This window comes from Lotus japonicus, chromosome 1 (genome assembly GCF_012489685.1).
Source record: "Lotus japonicus ecotype B-129 chromosome 1, LjGifu_v1.2".
Lineage (NCBI taxonomy): Eukaryota > Viridiplantae > Streptophyta > Magnoliopsida > Fabales > Fabaceae > Lotus > Lotus japonicus.
Genome location: NC_080041.1, coordinates 13,624,801 through 13,641,426, shown reverse-complemented (window position 1 = coordinate 13,641,426; position 16,626 = coordinate 13,624,801). Strand labels below are relative to the sequence as shown.

The following is a 16,626-nucleotide window of genomic DNA, read 5'->3' as shown; positions in this document are numbered from 1 at the left end:
TGGTCCTACTTGGCTCGAATAGGATACTAACATTACTAACCTTTCAAACGTGACATTAATATGATCTCTCACTAACTAGCTGGGGTTCATGCTGTATGAGACTAGCACTACTAGGTCATTAGCTTTGAACTGCAAATCCAAACAAGTTTAATCATTCATATTTTTGTGTACAAGAATGCCTAATCCTATGATTAAAAAAATTCCATGCTCTCCTCCCCCTGTTCGCCAATCTTAAACAATCCAAAGAACTAAAACCTCTAAAGTTTCATTCCGTAGCTTTTCCCTATAAGTGATTATGAAGCTTCAAAGTTCAAACCACAGAACCAAACACACTATTAGACTCAGAATAAATAAATGGATTGAAATACAAAACTCGTCATGCCAATCAGTTAATCTTAGCCAGTTCAATAATTAGTCCAGACAGCTACACAGAATGTTAACAAATTTTATATACAATGGAATTTGAGTTCCACGTGCTTAAGTAATACTAGAAGGGAAGCATGTGAGAACCTACCCCATGCATTCTCATCACTTAGAGACGCGTGGGCTTGGCTAAAGATCCGGCGATTCTTACGGTTCTTTATTATGATTTTATCTTCTCCAATGCATACTCTTTTGCCAGCTAAAATCTGTGTATGAAGATGAATTAAACTAACATTTTCGAAATTCCTCAACACATCAATATTTTAGTGTTCTATTCTGATTTCTTGTTCCCTTATAGTTTAGTATTTCAGTGAAGTACTAGTACTCTAATCTCAACCAAGGTTTTAAATTCTCGTTACAGTGGTAGCAGTTACCGCTTCGTTGCGGAATTGCAGATAAATACGGGTTGATGCAGCAACAATTGCTGTCGCGATGCCGATGCAGGGGACTCTAAAACCTGTTGCGAACTTGCGGCAACCACAATTTGAAGCCCTGATCTCAACAATATATAAAGGAAAATGTTTGGTAGACGTCTAATGTGTATAAATAAGCAGAAAGAAAGAGAAAAAAAATATGTAATGGATATGATATATGATGCAATGTGGCAGGAAAAGAGAGATGAAAAACAAAAGTAGGTGTGTATGAGGTGTCTGTACTATTTGCAAGTTTAAGAACAAGAGTTTGAAATATAAATAGTCACGATTCGCTGCCACCAAACAGTATAGACACCTCATGTACGTTCCTTTTTTTATCTCTCATTTCTTATCACATCGCTTTACGTTACTTGTCTCTTTGTCTTTCTTTTCTTACTCTTGCTTCTCTATCCAACATTTTCCAAAAATTAAAATAGCAGTTGGTTTGAAAGCCTGAACATCTATAAAGAGGCACTCTTCACTAGTGCTCATTTTGACCTGCAAGAAGAAACCTTAGTTGCATTTTTCATTTGGGTTTCCTCTACCTCTCTAATGGCACTAGCCAACAACAAAATCCCATATGGTTCAACCATGAGTAGCAAGTTTCAAACTTCTGTTTTTGATGAAACTGCTATGGAGATTAACTCTCTGCAAAAATCTCTGGTTGAAGAGGAAGATGGCTCACAGACCACTAATGGGCTCAGCAATGATTCAGCATCAGCCACAACCCTTTCTTCTCCTCCTCCTCCATGTAGCAATAATGGTTATGCTTACAAGAGCACAAATTATCCACCTGAAGAAGCAGAATCTCTGATTGATTTCAAAGCCAAAGAGTGCAGCAGCAACATCATGCAGGGTAGTGAATCTTTGCTCAGCTTTCAGCAGAGTTGGTTGGTCTCTAATGAGGACAATTCGCCTGAAGGTTATGACCAATGGAATCATGTTAGTCCAAAAAGCACCACAAGCTTGCACATGATGCAGGGTTTCAGTGGCTATAGCTCAATATTCAACAATGAAAAAGAGAAGCAACATGATGAAAGTTCATATGGATGGCTATACTCTGAAACTGAAGTCCCTGGTGATCGCCTACTAGAGACAGCAACACGAGAATCTGTCTTGAGGAAACGCTCTTCAATGGTATTTGCTTTGCTTCCTCAGTTACATGCCAAAATATTCTCCCCTTTTTGATGTTTTGGAAAATGGGAGTGTCACCCTGAATAGAAATTTTTTCCTTAATAGAATAGCATTCAAATGCAGCAGTATTCGCCCACCTTAAAAAAATTAGTCTTCTTTAATTAGTACTAATTGCTAATTTTGCCTAATGTGTTCAATATTTTTCCTTCTTTATAAACTTTTTCTGGTTCCATCCCTGGTCCTTAATTAGAGAAGTTTATCAAATTATGATGAGTGAGATAATTTTTTGTGTATGCAGGGAGAGAGCATGCTAGCTTCCAATGCCAAGAAGCCATGCACAGAAGCAAGTAAAGGTGAAAAGCCTAAGTCAAACCCATCTAAGGATCCTCAAAGTGTTGCTGCTAAGGTTTGCTTCAAACCCAAGTTACATTATGTTTGATTTTTGCTTACAATTTAAGAAAGCATAAAGTATGAGATTCAATGTTGATGGAATGTTTGTATCACAGAACAGAAGAGAGAGAATAAGTGAGCGGCTTAAGATCCTACAAGAACTGGTTCCCAATGGCTCCAAGGTAGATTTTTCAAACTAGTCCTGAAAAGTTGTTTCCCTTGCATTTCTTTTGGCTGTGAAAATGAACATATATTGCTGACTTAAACTGCTTTATTACAGTTTCGAGCTTTGATAACTTTTAATTAATAGAATCGTGATTCTATTTTGATGATGAATTTTGCAGGTTGATTTGGTTACCATGTTGGAGAAAGCGATTAGTTATGTTAAGTTTCTTCAGTTGCAAGTGAAGGTGGGTCTTGAAAACATTATAGTAATTTTCTTCTTTTGATATTTAGATTTTATGTCCTGTACAAATCTTTATGTATGTTGAAATCTTCATTTTCTTCGCCATCGAATGTTTGGTTCAAGTAGTACATATTTGATTGCTCTTGAGAAGTGTTACATATTCGAGTTTTGTGGATTAAAAAAACTCCTGCCAGAAGAGCTAGCTCCACCAGAATGTTGAGGTTCCTGCCGGCTCGAAAAGAATTGCTTCCATGGAGGATACCTGTATTGGAAAAAAAAAACTTCAGTTTGCTCAAACTCTGCTGATTCATGGCTATGAATTGAAACCTCACTCAACTCATTCATGATGCAGGTTTTGGCAGCTGATGAATTTTGGCCTGTCCAAGGAGGAAAAGCTCCTGATGTTTCTCAAGTAAGACAAGCCATTGATGCTATTCTTTCATCTCAAAGATGATGATGAATTGAAGATCTTGGATCCAAGAAATAATTATCATCATTGATGGTTCAAGCTACTTAGAAAACAAGAAAAGAAAAGCCTTATTCAGGAAGTAGGCCATTCTGAAGGGCAGTTTAGAAATTCAGAATGCATGACCCTTTCTAATTTTTTAACTTCTAAATCAAAATTTTGCTGCAAAATGTAACATTTTGTGTTTCTGGCAGTTCATGTGTATTCTGGGGCAAACTTCCCCAGCATTTCATTCACAAAGCAGTACGTGTCTATGTTGTACTTTTCTTTGTACTAGTGGTGATGATTTCTGATAATTATCTTACTACTCAATAAACTATTATATATAATGCATGAGTTTGAGTGTACTAAAAGCTATAAATCATATGCTGTGTTCTTTGACTTTTCTCTGAACTAACTATCAGCCAGAGTGAAGGAAATGTTTAGCTATTTATTATGGCTAGCTATTTAATTTAAACTTTCTTTTTTTCTCATATACTGCCGCGTTACTCTTGGTGAGTACAAATTAATTAATATAATTGATATTTCCTACATGTGTAAACCAATTAATATAATTGATATTTTTTATAAGAAGAAGAAATATGTAATTAGTTTAATAGATTCTATCCAAGCCAAAAGTGAGAATAAAATGTGAATGTCTTTTTATGATGTTGTTTATATTATAAATATAATAAAGACTTAAATACTCTTTTAGTCCCCGGAATTGTAAAGAGAATCTACCCTGATTCTTGTAAGATTTTCGCATTAAATTAGGTCCCTAAAATATTTTTTTAATCTAATTAAGGACTAAGTGTGCTTCCTGCTTATGTGTCTTTTTTTTTTCAGTTTTCCATGTGGCTTTTATCTTTTTTTTTTAAATACAAGTAATTTTTATTCATTTATTTTTAATTCCATCTCATTACATTAAAAATAAAACCTAAATTAATCTAAAACAAAACCTAACCTAATCTTAAAATCTATGGAAGAAGGCCTATGTCTTCATGAACTATTGAAGAACTCATGGAAGAGGGAATCTGTCTAAAAATCTAGAGAAGGAAGATGTGGGTTCATGGGGTTCTTCGGTGATTCATGTGGTTCTCAATTTCTTGAATCAAACTTTTCCACAACCATGCTTCCGTCGCTCGTGAGTTTCGGCGCACAAACAGCAGGAACCTTGAATCTCAGTTTGCAAACCTTGCTCTAAAGCACAAGGACACCAATTCAGAGCATCAGTGGCGGAACCAGAAATTTTAGGAAGCCTAGGCAAATTTTTAAACCGCAAATTCACACGCCACAATATATAAATAGTTATAAACCCAAATAAAAAAGACTCGTCATTTTACCAACAAAAGTATAGCTAATTTTGGTTCCATTTCGTTAGACAATACAAGATAAGAAAAAGACACGTTCAAGAATACAATACAAGACAAGAAAAAATAGAACATACCAATAGTGTGCTAAGTGTTTAGAAAACCATGAGGCAAATGCTCTCTTCGAGTCTTCTTTGCGGCAAATGTTCGAAGAATATCAAGATCACTAACTGACTTGAATATCTCTCGCTCGGTGTAACATATCATCAAGTCATTGAACCACTCATTGTTGATCTTGTTGCGCAATTTAGACTTGATAATCTTCATTGCTGAAAAAGCTCTTTCAACAGATGCTGTCGACACCGGCAATATCAAAGCCAACTCAATAAGTTTGTAGACCAATGGAAATAGCAAATGTTTCTCAGTTTGAACCATCTTCATAGCCAAACTTGCAATATCATCACAAGTAGAAAAGGAAGCATGCCTTTTCACTTGAAGTATAAAAGTGGAAAGTTGCTCCTTTATTGTTCCACGGTCATCATCAGAAAAGTCAGCATGATAAATAGTAGCAAGACGAGCAAGCTTATCAACATTAAACTTGGAGAAAGAGTTATTGGGGTCAAGACATGAGAAGCAATCAAGCACAATATTAGTTCCTTCACTAAAGCGGTGATCCATCTCCACACATATTTTGTCAATAGCAACATAAAAAATCTCTGCACGGTAATAGTGAAGATTAGTGATAGTCCTCCCTTCTTTCCTTGAACGACCCCGAACCGGTATTTCTTCATTCATATTTGGCACCGGAATACATTGGTCACCACAAAATTCTTGGACATCACCAAATAAATCATCCCAACCACTATCTCTCAATGTCTTCAACCTAGCTTTGACAATATGAACTAATTCCATGGCAAGCACAATATTAAGATCTTTTTGTTGCAAGATTTTTGAAAGCTCATTAGTGATACCAAACAACTTTAACATAAGCTTCAAAATGAAAGCAAATTCAAAGCTCTCCATTTTTAATATCAAACCTGCTGCTTGAGATGGTCCACGTGCATCTTCATCAACCATATTAAGCACTGTTAACACAGAAGACCACATTTGATCCAAACGAACCAAGGTAATATGATGTGTAACTCATGCTAATTCGGCCCTGTGATAATAGTTTTTCACCACTGTCTAATGTAAATCATAGTTAGCTAATTCAAATGCTAAGAAAAAAACAAATATAATGAGATCAAATTAGTTTTAGATCATAGTTGGCAGTTGCCTCATGCTTTTAGTTTTAGAATCAAATTAAAAGCACTAAAAGACAACACAAATAAATACAATAAGATCAAATGATCAATAATGCACACATGTTTTTAATGGGGAAGAGGACCACCTCTACCCACCTACAGACCCACTCACAATAAAGAGCAATTAAAAGTAGTCACATTCCAATTTTCATAGCTAGTAGCCACATTCCAATTCAAGTCTTGAGTCTCTCACCCATAAAGGCTATCCACATTCCAATAATTCAATCTCCAAAGGCTGATAGCTACATTTTTCCAATTCACTTCTCACTCTTCTCATTCCCAATTTCTCAATCTTATAAACAATTTTCCTTTTCTACTCTATCCATTCCCAACCCTTTTACTCTATGTCTCTATCCATTCCCAATTTCTCTCCACCTTCTACAGTTCTACTCTAGTCTCTATGTTTCTATCCATTCCAATTTCTCTCCATCTTCTACTCTATCCATTCGACTATTCCCAATTTCTGCCCCTGTTCTCAATTTAATCTCCAACTCACTCTATGTCTCTATGTCTCTACTATATCAATTCCAATTTCTCTCCACCTTCTACTACTCTATGTCTCTATCCAATTTCTGCCCTTGTTCTCAATTTAATTTCCACCGCTTCACTCCCTCTGTCCCTCACCTCACCCACCGTCCCACCGCTTCACCCACTCATGACTCACCCACGGTTCTCACTTCTCACCCACCCACCGCCGTCCGCCGCCTCACTCCCTCACCTCACCCACAGCCACAGCTTCAGCGACACACAAACACAACCCAACCCTCTTCCCTTACAAATCACAGATTCACAGAGTCAAAGATTTTTTACCTCTCAGAGAGAAAGAGAGCAAGCAATGAAGCAATCAATGGAGTGAAGAGCAGCAATCGATCAACAGAGTTTACAGAGCCATGGAGAGTGAAGAGCAGCAGCAATCATCGATGATTAGGGATTTAGGGTTCTTTTCCCCCTTTCTTTTTCTGAAGTGTACTAGTTTAGGATTAGGTCCTTGTATTTTTTCCTTCTTTCAGATTTTGCCTAATTTCACATTTTTTTAGGCCCAAAAGCATACCTGGTCCAAAGAAAAAAAAAATTGGCGGAGCCCAGGCAAAGGCCCTAGCACGCCCGGTGGTAGTTCCGCCTCTGCAGGGCATGAGCCTACGACTGGAGGTGGTAATTCAACAATTTCAAAGCTTTCACTGCTACTGTGTTTTCAGTAATTAACTGAACACCCCCCTCATGTGAATCTCCAATGTTGTGGAATTTGGCCTAGTGCAAATAGCAAACATCACAGGGCTGTTTGAATGTGCATTATTTGTACGGATAATGTTTAAGCTTCATATTTGTAATATGATTTTAATGAAGTTCATGTTTTCTCAAGATGAATGAGGATGAAGAGGAGGATAAATTTCTGGCTTAATACATCAGATCAGAAGACCCCTGAAATTGTAAAGGGAATCAATTCCAGGGCTTGAAAAATTTTCGCATCAAATTGGGTCCCTAAGAATTTTTTTTAATTCAATTAAGGCCAAAGTGTGCCAGCCGCTGATGTGTCTTAATTTTTTTTTCCACATGGCTCTTATAATTTTTTTAAATACCAATTAATATTTTCATTTTATTTTATTTCCAACTCATTTCCTAAAAAATAAAACCTAAATCTAATTAAAACTAAACCTAATCCTAATCTGAAAACCTTACCATCTTCAACCCCCCCATTCCTGGACCCGTTCACAGTTCTTCTTCCACCGTTGTTCCTCTCTTCTACCGGATTCCCTAGTACTGGAAACCACCACGACTACAACGGCGTAGCCACCTCCATTGAAATCCAAATCCTACCCCTTCGCCCAAACCACCATCGGAACCCAAATCCCAATCAAAACCCTATCACTCAAACCCCCAACCCACCACCTCTTGACTTGTTGTTCAACTTTTCCTGAGTCGCGCCGCCGACCACCGCCCCAACACTCTTGGCCTTCCTGTGGTGTTCGTTTGACCCAGGGGCTGGAAAAGTTCGAACTTTACATTCTTATGTCAGTAGCAAAGAGAGAGCAGAGAGCAAGTGTTTATGGTGGCTATGCCTTTGTGAAATCACGGGATCTGAAGGTGATGCTCCAAAATCAAAAGGTTATGCTTTAAAATCCGTTGGCAAAAATTAGAGATCTGCGATTTGGTTTCCCTTTGGGTTTATGGGTTTTTACTTTGAGATTCTGGGTTTCCCTTTTTCAGTTTGATGCTCCATGTTTCTGTGTAACGCAGTAGTGCAGAGTTGGCAACTTGTATTCAGCTGGGAGCAAGGATTGAACTTTCAGGTTCGGGATGTACGTGCTCGAGTGTTGACTAACATGGCCTGGGTTACTATGAAAACATTTGTTGACATCGACACAGGGTCATTCAACGTGACCAATGTCTTTGAGTTCCATAATGGACGGTGGTATATGGTTCATCATCACAGCTCTGTGATGAATGGGGAGGTGGATCAAGTGCATGGATAATAGTGAGAGATGATACATTGTTATGTCTGATACTGGTTTCAAAAAGGTGGTTTTATTTGCAGATGCAAGATGCTTGAAATTTTAGTATGTTTCTGTGCTAAGTGTCCTGTATTTTAATTTGATGGGTTGTCCAGCTTGAAGATTGTGGCTTTTTAACATTCAGAGCTTTTTTGTGAAGAAACCTTGATTTGAAATCAGTCTTTGACTCTTTGGTGGTTTGGGGCTTAAGATGAAGATGATGGGTGATGTTGAATTTGTGGTTGTTTCTGGATTTTTTTAGTTGTTTTTTGTGGGATTGATTTCTTGGTAAAGGGAATAGGTTTTTGGTGGTTTGAGGATGAAGATGAAGATGGTGGTTGATGTTAGATTTGTTGTTGATTCTGAGGATTTTTTCTTTCTGAATTTGTTGTTGTTGATTCCATGGAGATGGAGGGAGATAAGGATTAAGGATATAATTAGGATCAAAGTTAAATAAATTGTAATTTTATAATATTTTATTTTTCTCCTTAAATAAATGAGATGAGTTGGAATTAAAAATTAATTTTTCATAATTTTTCAATTAAAAATAATAATAAAAAAGCCACGTGTAATTGATGACTAGGACAAAATTGAGGTCTGACAGTATTTGACCTTAATTGAATTAATTTTTTTTCTTAAGAACCCAATTTGATGCGAAACTTTTTCAGGCCCTGAAATTAATTCCCTTTACAATTTCAGGGGTCTTCTGATATATTAAGCCTTTTTTTTTGTAAGCCATGTATTAATAGGGGCATAAGGGATGCCCCAACCCTTAATACAAAGAGAGCAAAGTAATAGAGTAATACAAGTTGCTTCCAATATGAACTATGAACACTGGTCGAATGGAAAAAAATAGGAAAGAATGAAATTGAAATAAAAAGTAATTTAATAATGAGAAAATGAAGATCAATAGATTAAGGTATGTTAAACATTTTAATTAACTAATTAAGTGTTCATGACATTAAACAATTATCACATAAATTTTTATTTTTCGAAATTTGATGAAAGCTTTTTTTTGGTACATTGTCAAAAAGAAACCAAAAACCTAGACCTTACAAAGGAGACACCACACACATCAGCTAGCAACAACACTCCTAACCCCTCAATCGGGAGCTCGGTTACCACAAGGCCTTCACTCTGATCCGCTCCAAACTTAGCCCACAGATCAGCACAAGCATTTCTCTCACGCAAAGTATGTCGCAGCTTCACAACCCACTCCCTCCTTAAGAGGTCTTTAATAGCCCAAACTAAAGAAGCATAGAGATGAGACGAAGACGGTGTAGACTTCACAAGCCTCACTGCATCCAGCGAATCTGATTGACACTCAACAACTCGATACCCCCACTCCCAAGCAAGCGATAAACCATTGAAAATGCCAAGAAGCTCCAAGTGCAGAATACAAAAATCATTCAAAAAACCAAAAAACCCACCTAACCACTGCCCATGACAGCTTCTGAAACATCCTCCGAAACCACCCCGCTGCGGAGCCCCTCGAACGCTGCCATCAACATTTAAAACAATGCAATCTGCAAGCCCCACCGTCCAACTCAGCAACCGCGGAGACGGCAGAGGTAACTCGGCAGGAACATCAAAACATCGGGCAATGTCATCTGTCATTGCAGCAATGTTAGCTCCAAAATAACATATAGATAAAAGTTTAAATTTTTATTATAGATTAATCTCAACAACTTAAGAAAATATCTCGAAACAAGTAATATAGGTATATCATGAATATCCGGAGTTTTTGTTGAGGGGTCGGATAAAAATGTCAAAATTTGGCTAAGGCTAGTGCATCATATTTTTTTAGCAAAACAAACATATATGTCTTCATAATTTTTTTATTATGAATAATAATTATTTTTTTCAAAAACTAAAAATAATAGTTTTTGATTTCGTATTTATGATCATCATAGTTACTAAGAAAAAATTCCAACTCAATTATTGAATGAATTATTAGAATAAAGTAAACACAAGAGTTCATTATTTTTATTTAATCGCTAAAATTTAATGTCCCCTAAGATAGCTCAAGTGGTAGGAGCTAAGGAACATATCACTTGAACGAATTTGTTGGATGTCTATGTCACCATTCTTTTGTAGATCATGAGTGAAGAAGAGCTTCGGTGATATGTGATTTGTTCTATCTCCCTTGATGTATCCTTCCTTAGCCTTGTGTTGTCTGCAAGGTGATGCACGAATCTCCGATGTAGAATTTTCTCATATTCAGATTTGGGAATGAAACCGGAAATGGTTAAAAACGAGTAATGATATATACACACCTCATTTTTTAAACACTCCATTTGCACCTCTTTTTATTTCTATCTCTCTCATCTTATTATCTATCACATCTCATATTTTCTCTCTCTTACTTTTTCTTTTCTTCATATCTCTCTCACCATTCCACCTCTGCACCTCAAAAGAGAGGTGTGGATGAAACATTACTCGTTAAAAACATGTTCCATTATGCAATATCATTTTCTACCTTTAGGGTATAGACTTCAAGTCTAAAGACTCTTATATTTTTGAAAACGAATTGCTTCTTTATATGTTGGCCAACCACACCCTTTAATATGGGTTCAATATTCTCGCACTTATAATATTGAGCGCTACTTCATCTGTCGACAATTTTTCAAGTTCTTGGTTCCTTGTTTCAACTTGTAGAGATAAAATCGATTGAGATCTCTTTGTATCAATAATAACAAGTACCTGACCCTCTTAGGAGGTTTAAAGAGTTTTCGTAATCTCTACACTTTTCATGATAATTCTCCTCATAACAAAACCATCTTCCTTCTCTAAAATTTATCTTTGGAACCAAGTTTAGGTATGCCTTAGCCTAATAAAATTTCAATAGAGAAAGTCATTTGCAGCATAAAGGAATTTAGAAATCCCTTTGTGATCAGAGAATGCATCTTTTGAACTTCAGATTCATATTGTTGTGTGCGAGTATATACATTCAAAACAAATTTTCTGAGCTGCTTAGTTTTTCTCTCCCCCTTATGCCGAGAAATAACGATAAGTAAGATATGCAATATCTTCTGGCACTAGTTCAAATTCATAGCATAATATCAGCTTTCTTTAATCTCATCTAAGTGTTGTCTGCTGGACAACGGAGAACACATCGCTCACATAAAAAGTTCTTAGATGAGAGACATTAGGTTCCTGACAAGAACCAATTGAAATGGAGAGAATTATAATGACTCATTGGCTTGATGCATATAGATGTGTAGCAACATCACATGTCCAAAAAGAATAAGAACATTTGCTCTCTTAATAATTGTCTAGCTATAAATAAGAAGTATTTAGCTAAATATCTTTGCTAGATCATTTCATACATGAACATGTGCAACTCGACATTCAAAATCACGTACCAACTTGATCAATGTTGGAAATTTCACTCTATCAAGGTCGATGCATCGATAAACACAGAATATGTGCACATGTATCTCATCAAATATATTCAAGAATCATAGGGAATTCCCTTTATTTTGCCACAATTTTAATTTTTGGCTTTGAGAACAACAACTAAGAAAAAGACTTCCGCATCATTCGGGATGGTCTAACCGGTCATATGCCAATCATAATCACTTCTTCCATATGAAGAACTTCGCTAATCAAAATAATGCTTCAATATTTCAAATAATATTTTCTCGCATTATGAATCCTTCAGGGATTTCACATTTTTTCATTTTAATCTTCATACTTTGATATCACCATTTGAGGAAATTGGAAAGCTCAAAGTGGGAGAGCCTCTAAATCACTATTGAATCTCATCATTCTCCCCCTTAAGGGTGAATTTCCACCACATTAATACTACTATACTATTTCTTTGAGATTTCATTGATCTCTTCTGGAGAACCACCATACAATATTATTATCATTACATGTCCTTCTGGGACAATTAACCATACTTTGATATAAAAGATCACAACTTTTGTCATGTTTGATGAAATATTTGCTTCAGGAAATATCTCAATCGCAATCAAACATAAAATTGATCCAAAGCGCTTTTACAATGGAGAACATGTTGATGAAATATTTACTTTAGGAAATATCTCAATCACAAAAATATATCCAAAGTATTTCTATCATATATTCAAATTTGCAATGAGAATAGACAAGAGAATGTATATACGAATTCAAAGCATACAATAGAAACTGAATTTCATCCAAAAACCATTTTCTTGACCTAGCAACCATATCTGATTCTCACTATTGTTCTCTTGCACCTCTCTTCTCCTTTCTCCCTTTTACTATTTTCTTAACACGTTATCAGCACGATAGTCCTCTCATCTTCCAAGAAAGTAATCATCATGGATTTTCTTCCCCCCACCTCTTCTTTTTATCAGATCTGATAATCAAATCATTTTTTTTCTCTTTGTTTTCTTTCTATAGATGTATATATTTTTGGGACATGATGGTACGGTAATAATGCATAAACTATGATTCCAGAAGAATCATAGTGCAATATGTTACTATGAATCCTGAAGCCCATATAGGAGATACTTGGCCCCTGAAATTGTAAAGGGAATCAAATCCAGGGTCTGTAAAATTTTCACATCAAATTGGGTCCCTAAGAAAGTTTTTTTAATTCAATTAAGGCCAAAGTGTGCCAGCCTTCAATTTTATCCCAGTCATCAATTCCACGTGGCTTTTATTATTATTTTTTAATTAAAAAAATAATAATAAATTATTTTTAATTCCAACTCAATTAAATAATTAGAAAAAAAAATTAAAAACTTAATAACTAACCTAATCTAATAATCCTTAACTAAACAAACTAATAATCTAACTAATAAACTAATCTAATAATCCCTCTCACAATTTTCCATTTACCTCTTCATCTTCATCCTCTTTATCTTCATCCACTTCCTCTTCTTCCATCAAACCCAGCAGTCTACAACCACCACCACCTCCTCATCTCTCTTCCTCCTCCTCCTCTAACCCACCACTACCCACTATACCATCAACCATAACGGCACATCAAAGTCAACCAAAACACCTCCCCTCTCACAATCTTACAAAGCACCAACAGTGCTTCAAAACAAAGGAACATGAAGCTCTTCTTCCCCTGTAAGTCCAAATCGCCATCCATGGTTGTTTTTGCACCTTGGAAATCGCTGCCTGAGCTCTTCTTCCCCTGTAAGTCCAAATCGCGGCCTGAGCACACCGAAACGACATTGGGTCGTTGTCGTTCTTGTTCTTGCTTCCCCTTCTTCGAATTCCTCCTCTTCCTTATACTGGTCCCTGAGCAATGGAAGAGGAAGCGCACCCCAGATCCACGCACCACCACCACCCAAGATCCACGCACCCCATAACCCAGATCCACCAATCGCACCACCACCGCGCACCCTAGATCCACCCTCTTTCATCTCCTCCGACCGCGCCTCTTCCTCCACTCCCTCCTCCCCCACCCCAACACCAGCACTTTTCTACATTTAGGGTTTTGGGTCCTTAGGGAGTTGATGAATCAGACTAGGAAGAAAATGATTATTTCTGGGTTTGTTCATGATGTTTTATTCATTAGGGATTAATATTAATATAGATTAGGTTAGGTATTAGATTAGGTTTTTATTTAGATTAGGAATTTTATGAAGTTTTTTATTTTTTTTTATTTATGTTTTAATGTATGAGTTGGAAATAAAAAATAAAGTTTCATAATTTTTCTATTTAAAAAAAAATTAAAAAACCATGTGGAATTGCTTAGTAGGACAAAATTGAGGTGTGACAGCATTTGGCCTTAATTGAATTAAAAAAACTTTCTTAGGGACCCAATTTGATGCGAAAATTTTACAGGCCCTGGATTTGATTCCCTTTACAATTTCAGGGGCCTTCTGATGTATTAAGCCTTATAAGTATGAATTTTCATTATTTGGCGTTTCTCTCTATGTTTAATGCTTCAATTGGTTAATTGGTGATTTAAAGAGTTTATATTAATTCATAAATAGATTGATGAATTGATATGAGTTAATGTAGACTTAGTTCATAGAAAGGGGAAAAACACCTATGTCTTAGGTTTAATAATTCTCTTTGCGCGTTCATGTATCTTTTGTCAATGTGATATTTTTTTAGGATTTGCATGACAATTGAGAAGTTGGTGTGAATTCAATTAATGAGAGAAACCACCCTTGCATCAGTCATCTTAAGAAATGATTGTCTTAGGTTGGTTTGGGGTTTTCTAGGTGACAATAGGAGACATTGTCTCTTAGGTATGAATTTCATGAGTTGGGAAAGATATCTATACCGAGTGACAGGTCGGGATACTCACCTCTCTAGGATAGGATTATCTAGTATGAACTATTAGGATTTCTTGAGTGACAGTCAGAGATTCTATCCACTAGGACATGAACTTCTTGGGTTAGGAACAGAGCATGTGAATGTCTTATCGAGTAGGTATGTGCTATAATGCTCCTTTTATGATCACTAGGGCTTAAGAGATTAAGGTTAGGTTCTTAATGAGTATATTCGCTTAGATAAGAAATTAGTGGGTGAATAGCTCTTATCGGCATCTTAAATGTTAATTTCATCTTATAAGAGTATATTGGTTGAGACTAAGTTGTAAATCAAATGAACTCATTTTTCAAATACATTTTCTTCTTTGTTTGCCTCCGTGAAACTTCTTTTATCGCTTTAATTAGAGTTTTTTTCCTTTATTTAAATAAACCCACATTTTACTTTTTAAACCATTCATCCAACATCTAGTTAGTGAGATTAATATGTGGCAACACAATCCCTGTGGAGACGACAAAACCCGATACTATACTACGATTGAGTCTTGAAAGGGATTTAGTAGTAGTTAGTGGAGGAAAACCTCTTCATTAAATATTCTTTCATCAATATACATTCTTGCAGGGTAGGATATGTCCTTGAAGGCTGCACCATTCTATGAGACTTAGAGGTGCTACTGAGTGCGACATGCATGCATATGATGGCTTAAAAGGGCTGTTACCAGAAGAGTATTTGAATTCAACATGGCTCATTTTTTTAGATATTGTATAGCTATTAAGATTGAGCAAGCATATATAAGTGTTGTAATTAGTGTGCAAGGAAGATAATGTGCTGCCAGTGGTAAGCATTCACACCCTTCCTCTTATAATTTTTCTTACATCGATTGTCATTCTCATATGCTCCATTAGTAGCTCCAATGTACAAAGGTTTTATCCTCCTCTATGTAAGCTGTATATAATAGATCTATTTTGTGTTTAAAATTTCATTATATTGACTATGTTTCGAAAACATGATATTTTTTTCGTTGATTCTTATACTATCCAAGAGTTTGACATCTCATTACTGTAATTCTTTCTTTAATTTGAGTTTCTAATAACTTATGTTTTTTTCATGCAGAACTTATGCTATATTTTATTCAAAGACCCTGCTAAAGAAGTAACTGATTGTATTTAGGTGAGTGATGATTTTGAGGTGAGTTTTCTTCCTTTTTGTTTTATCTTTATCTACATAACTCCTTCTCACGCAAATTGGAATTATCTTCGTTATGCAGATAGGAAAAGACAATTCTGATAGGAGAGTAGCACTTTGGAGATACAATTATGCAGTTCCAATAAACTAGCAACCTGCAAAAATTCTTAACACACTAGGATTTAATGTTAGAGATGCTGAAGTCGCTATACATACTCTTTCATTCATGTATAAATTTCAAGTTAAAATCAAGTATTATGCTTGAAAATACTATCAAGCTAAAATCAACAGAAAAGTAAAATTTAATATAATTTAGTAATTTTTTTTTATCTTGGTGAAGGTATCTTCACAGCCGGTGATGTTGAGACTACTTTTTCTATTACTATATTACTTTGGAAACAATGTCTTTTTTAAGTTAATTTTAAATAAACAATGTAAATTATAAGTAGTTTAACTATATAAGTTTATGACTGTATTTTTTTTAGGATGCTCAGAAGAACTCTTTGTAGTTTGGAGAGCTAAAATGGCTTGCAGATGTTGGCTCACTGTTTTCCACTTTTCTTGTATATTGGGATTGTTGGTGATAATTTAAGTCAGTAAAACATATACATCTTTTTATTTTACGTATGAATCTTCATCTACGGATTGAGAAGGCATTATCTCAGTGTGAAGTATCAAGAGAGGATATGAATTACATAAATGCACACACCAAATCCACACCTGTTGGAGATCTTATACACTGTTTTGGATAGGAAAATTTCTCATTGCAGTCCTACTAATATGTTTGGCTCCAACATAGTGTGTTAAATGTAATTCTTCTTCTTCTTCCTCAGAGCAGTCTGAGTTACAAAAGAGAAGAGGTTATAAGATCAAATGTGTTGTTCTATTTTGGTTAGTTGGTT

General features: G+C 35.7%; 2 protein-coding genes across 4 annotated transcripts; one reads left to right on the top strand and one right to left on the bottom strand.

The window, feature by feature from the left end:
- The first annotated feature begins 802 nt into the window (after positions 1-802).
- Positions 803-3,565, top strand: LOC130733739 (putative transcription factor bHLH086). The gene is made up of 5 exons (XM_057585999.1): positions 803-1,973; positions 2,269-2,376; positions 2,477-2,542; positions 2,705-2,770; positions 3,119-3,565. Exons 1-5 carry the CDS (start codon positions 1,389-1,391, stop codon positions 3,218-3,220), a joined length of 927 nt encoding a protein of 308 aa, XP_057441982.1. The 5' UTR covers positions 803-1,388; the 3' UTR covers positions 3,221-3,565.
- LOC130733738 (uncharacterized) lies at positions 2,838-6,741 on the bottom strand. Of its 3 annotated transcripts, none has more exons than XM_057585996.1 (2): positions 4,659-6,741; positions 2,838-3,028 (listed from the first exon to the last, which is right to left on the bottom strand). In XM_057585996.1, exon 1 carries the CDS (start codon positions 5,626-5,628, stop codon positions 4,669-4,671), a length of 960 nt encoding a protein of 319 aa, XP_057441979.1. In that variant the 5' UTR covers positions 5,629-6,741; the 3' UTR covers positions 2,838-3,028; positions 4,659-4,668. The 3 variants fall into 3 exon arrangements, with proteins under 3 accessions (XP_057441979.1, XP_057441980.1, XP_057441981.1); XM_057585997.1 differs by lacking the exon at positions 2,838-3,028 and adding an exon at positions 3,936-4,411; XM_057585998.1 differs by lacking the exon at positions 2,838-3,028 and having other exon boundaries at positions 4,533-5,423; positions 5,559-6,741.
- Positions 6,742-16,626: the final 9,885 nt, after the last annotated feature.

What these genes read in the sequence shown, in the direction of transcription:
- LOC130733739 (XM_057585999.1), top strand. Translation starts at nt 1,389, where the DNA reads ATGGCACTAGCCAACAACAAAATCCCATATGGTTCAACCATGAGTAGC. An exon ending in CTCAAAGTGTTGCTGCTAAG is followed by an intron (nt 2,377 to 2,476) that starts GTTTGCTTCAAA and finishes TTTGTATCACAG; the next exon opens with AACAGAAGAGAGAGAATAAG. An exon ending in TGGTTCCCAATGGCTCCAAG is followed by an intron (nt 2,543 to 2,704) that starts GTAGATTTTTCA and finishes TGAATTTTGCAG; the next exon opens with GTTGATTTGGTTACCATGTT.
- LOC130733738 (XM_057585996.1), bottom strand. Translation starts at nt 5,628, where the DNA reads ATGTGGTCTTCTGTGTTAACAGTGCTTAATATGGTTGATGAAGATGCA.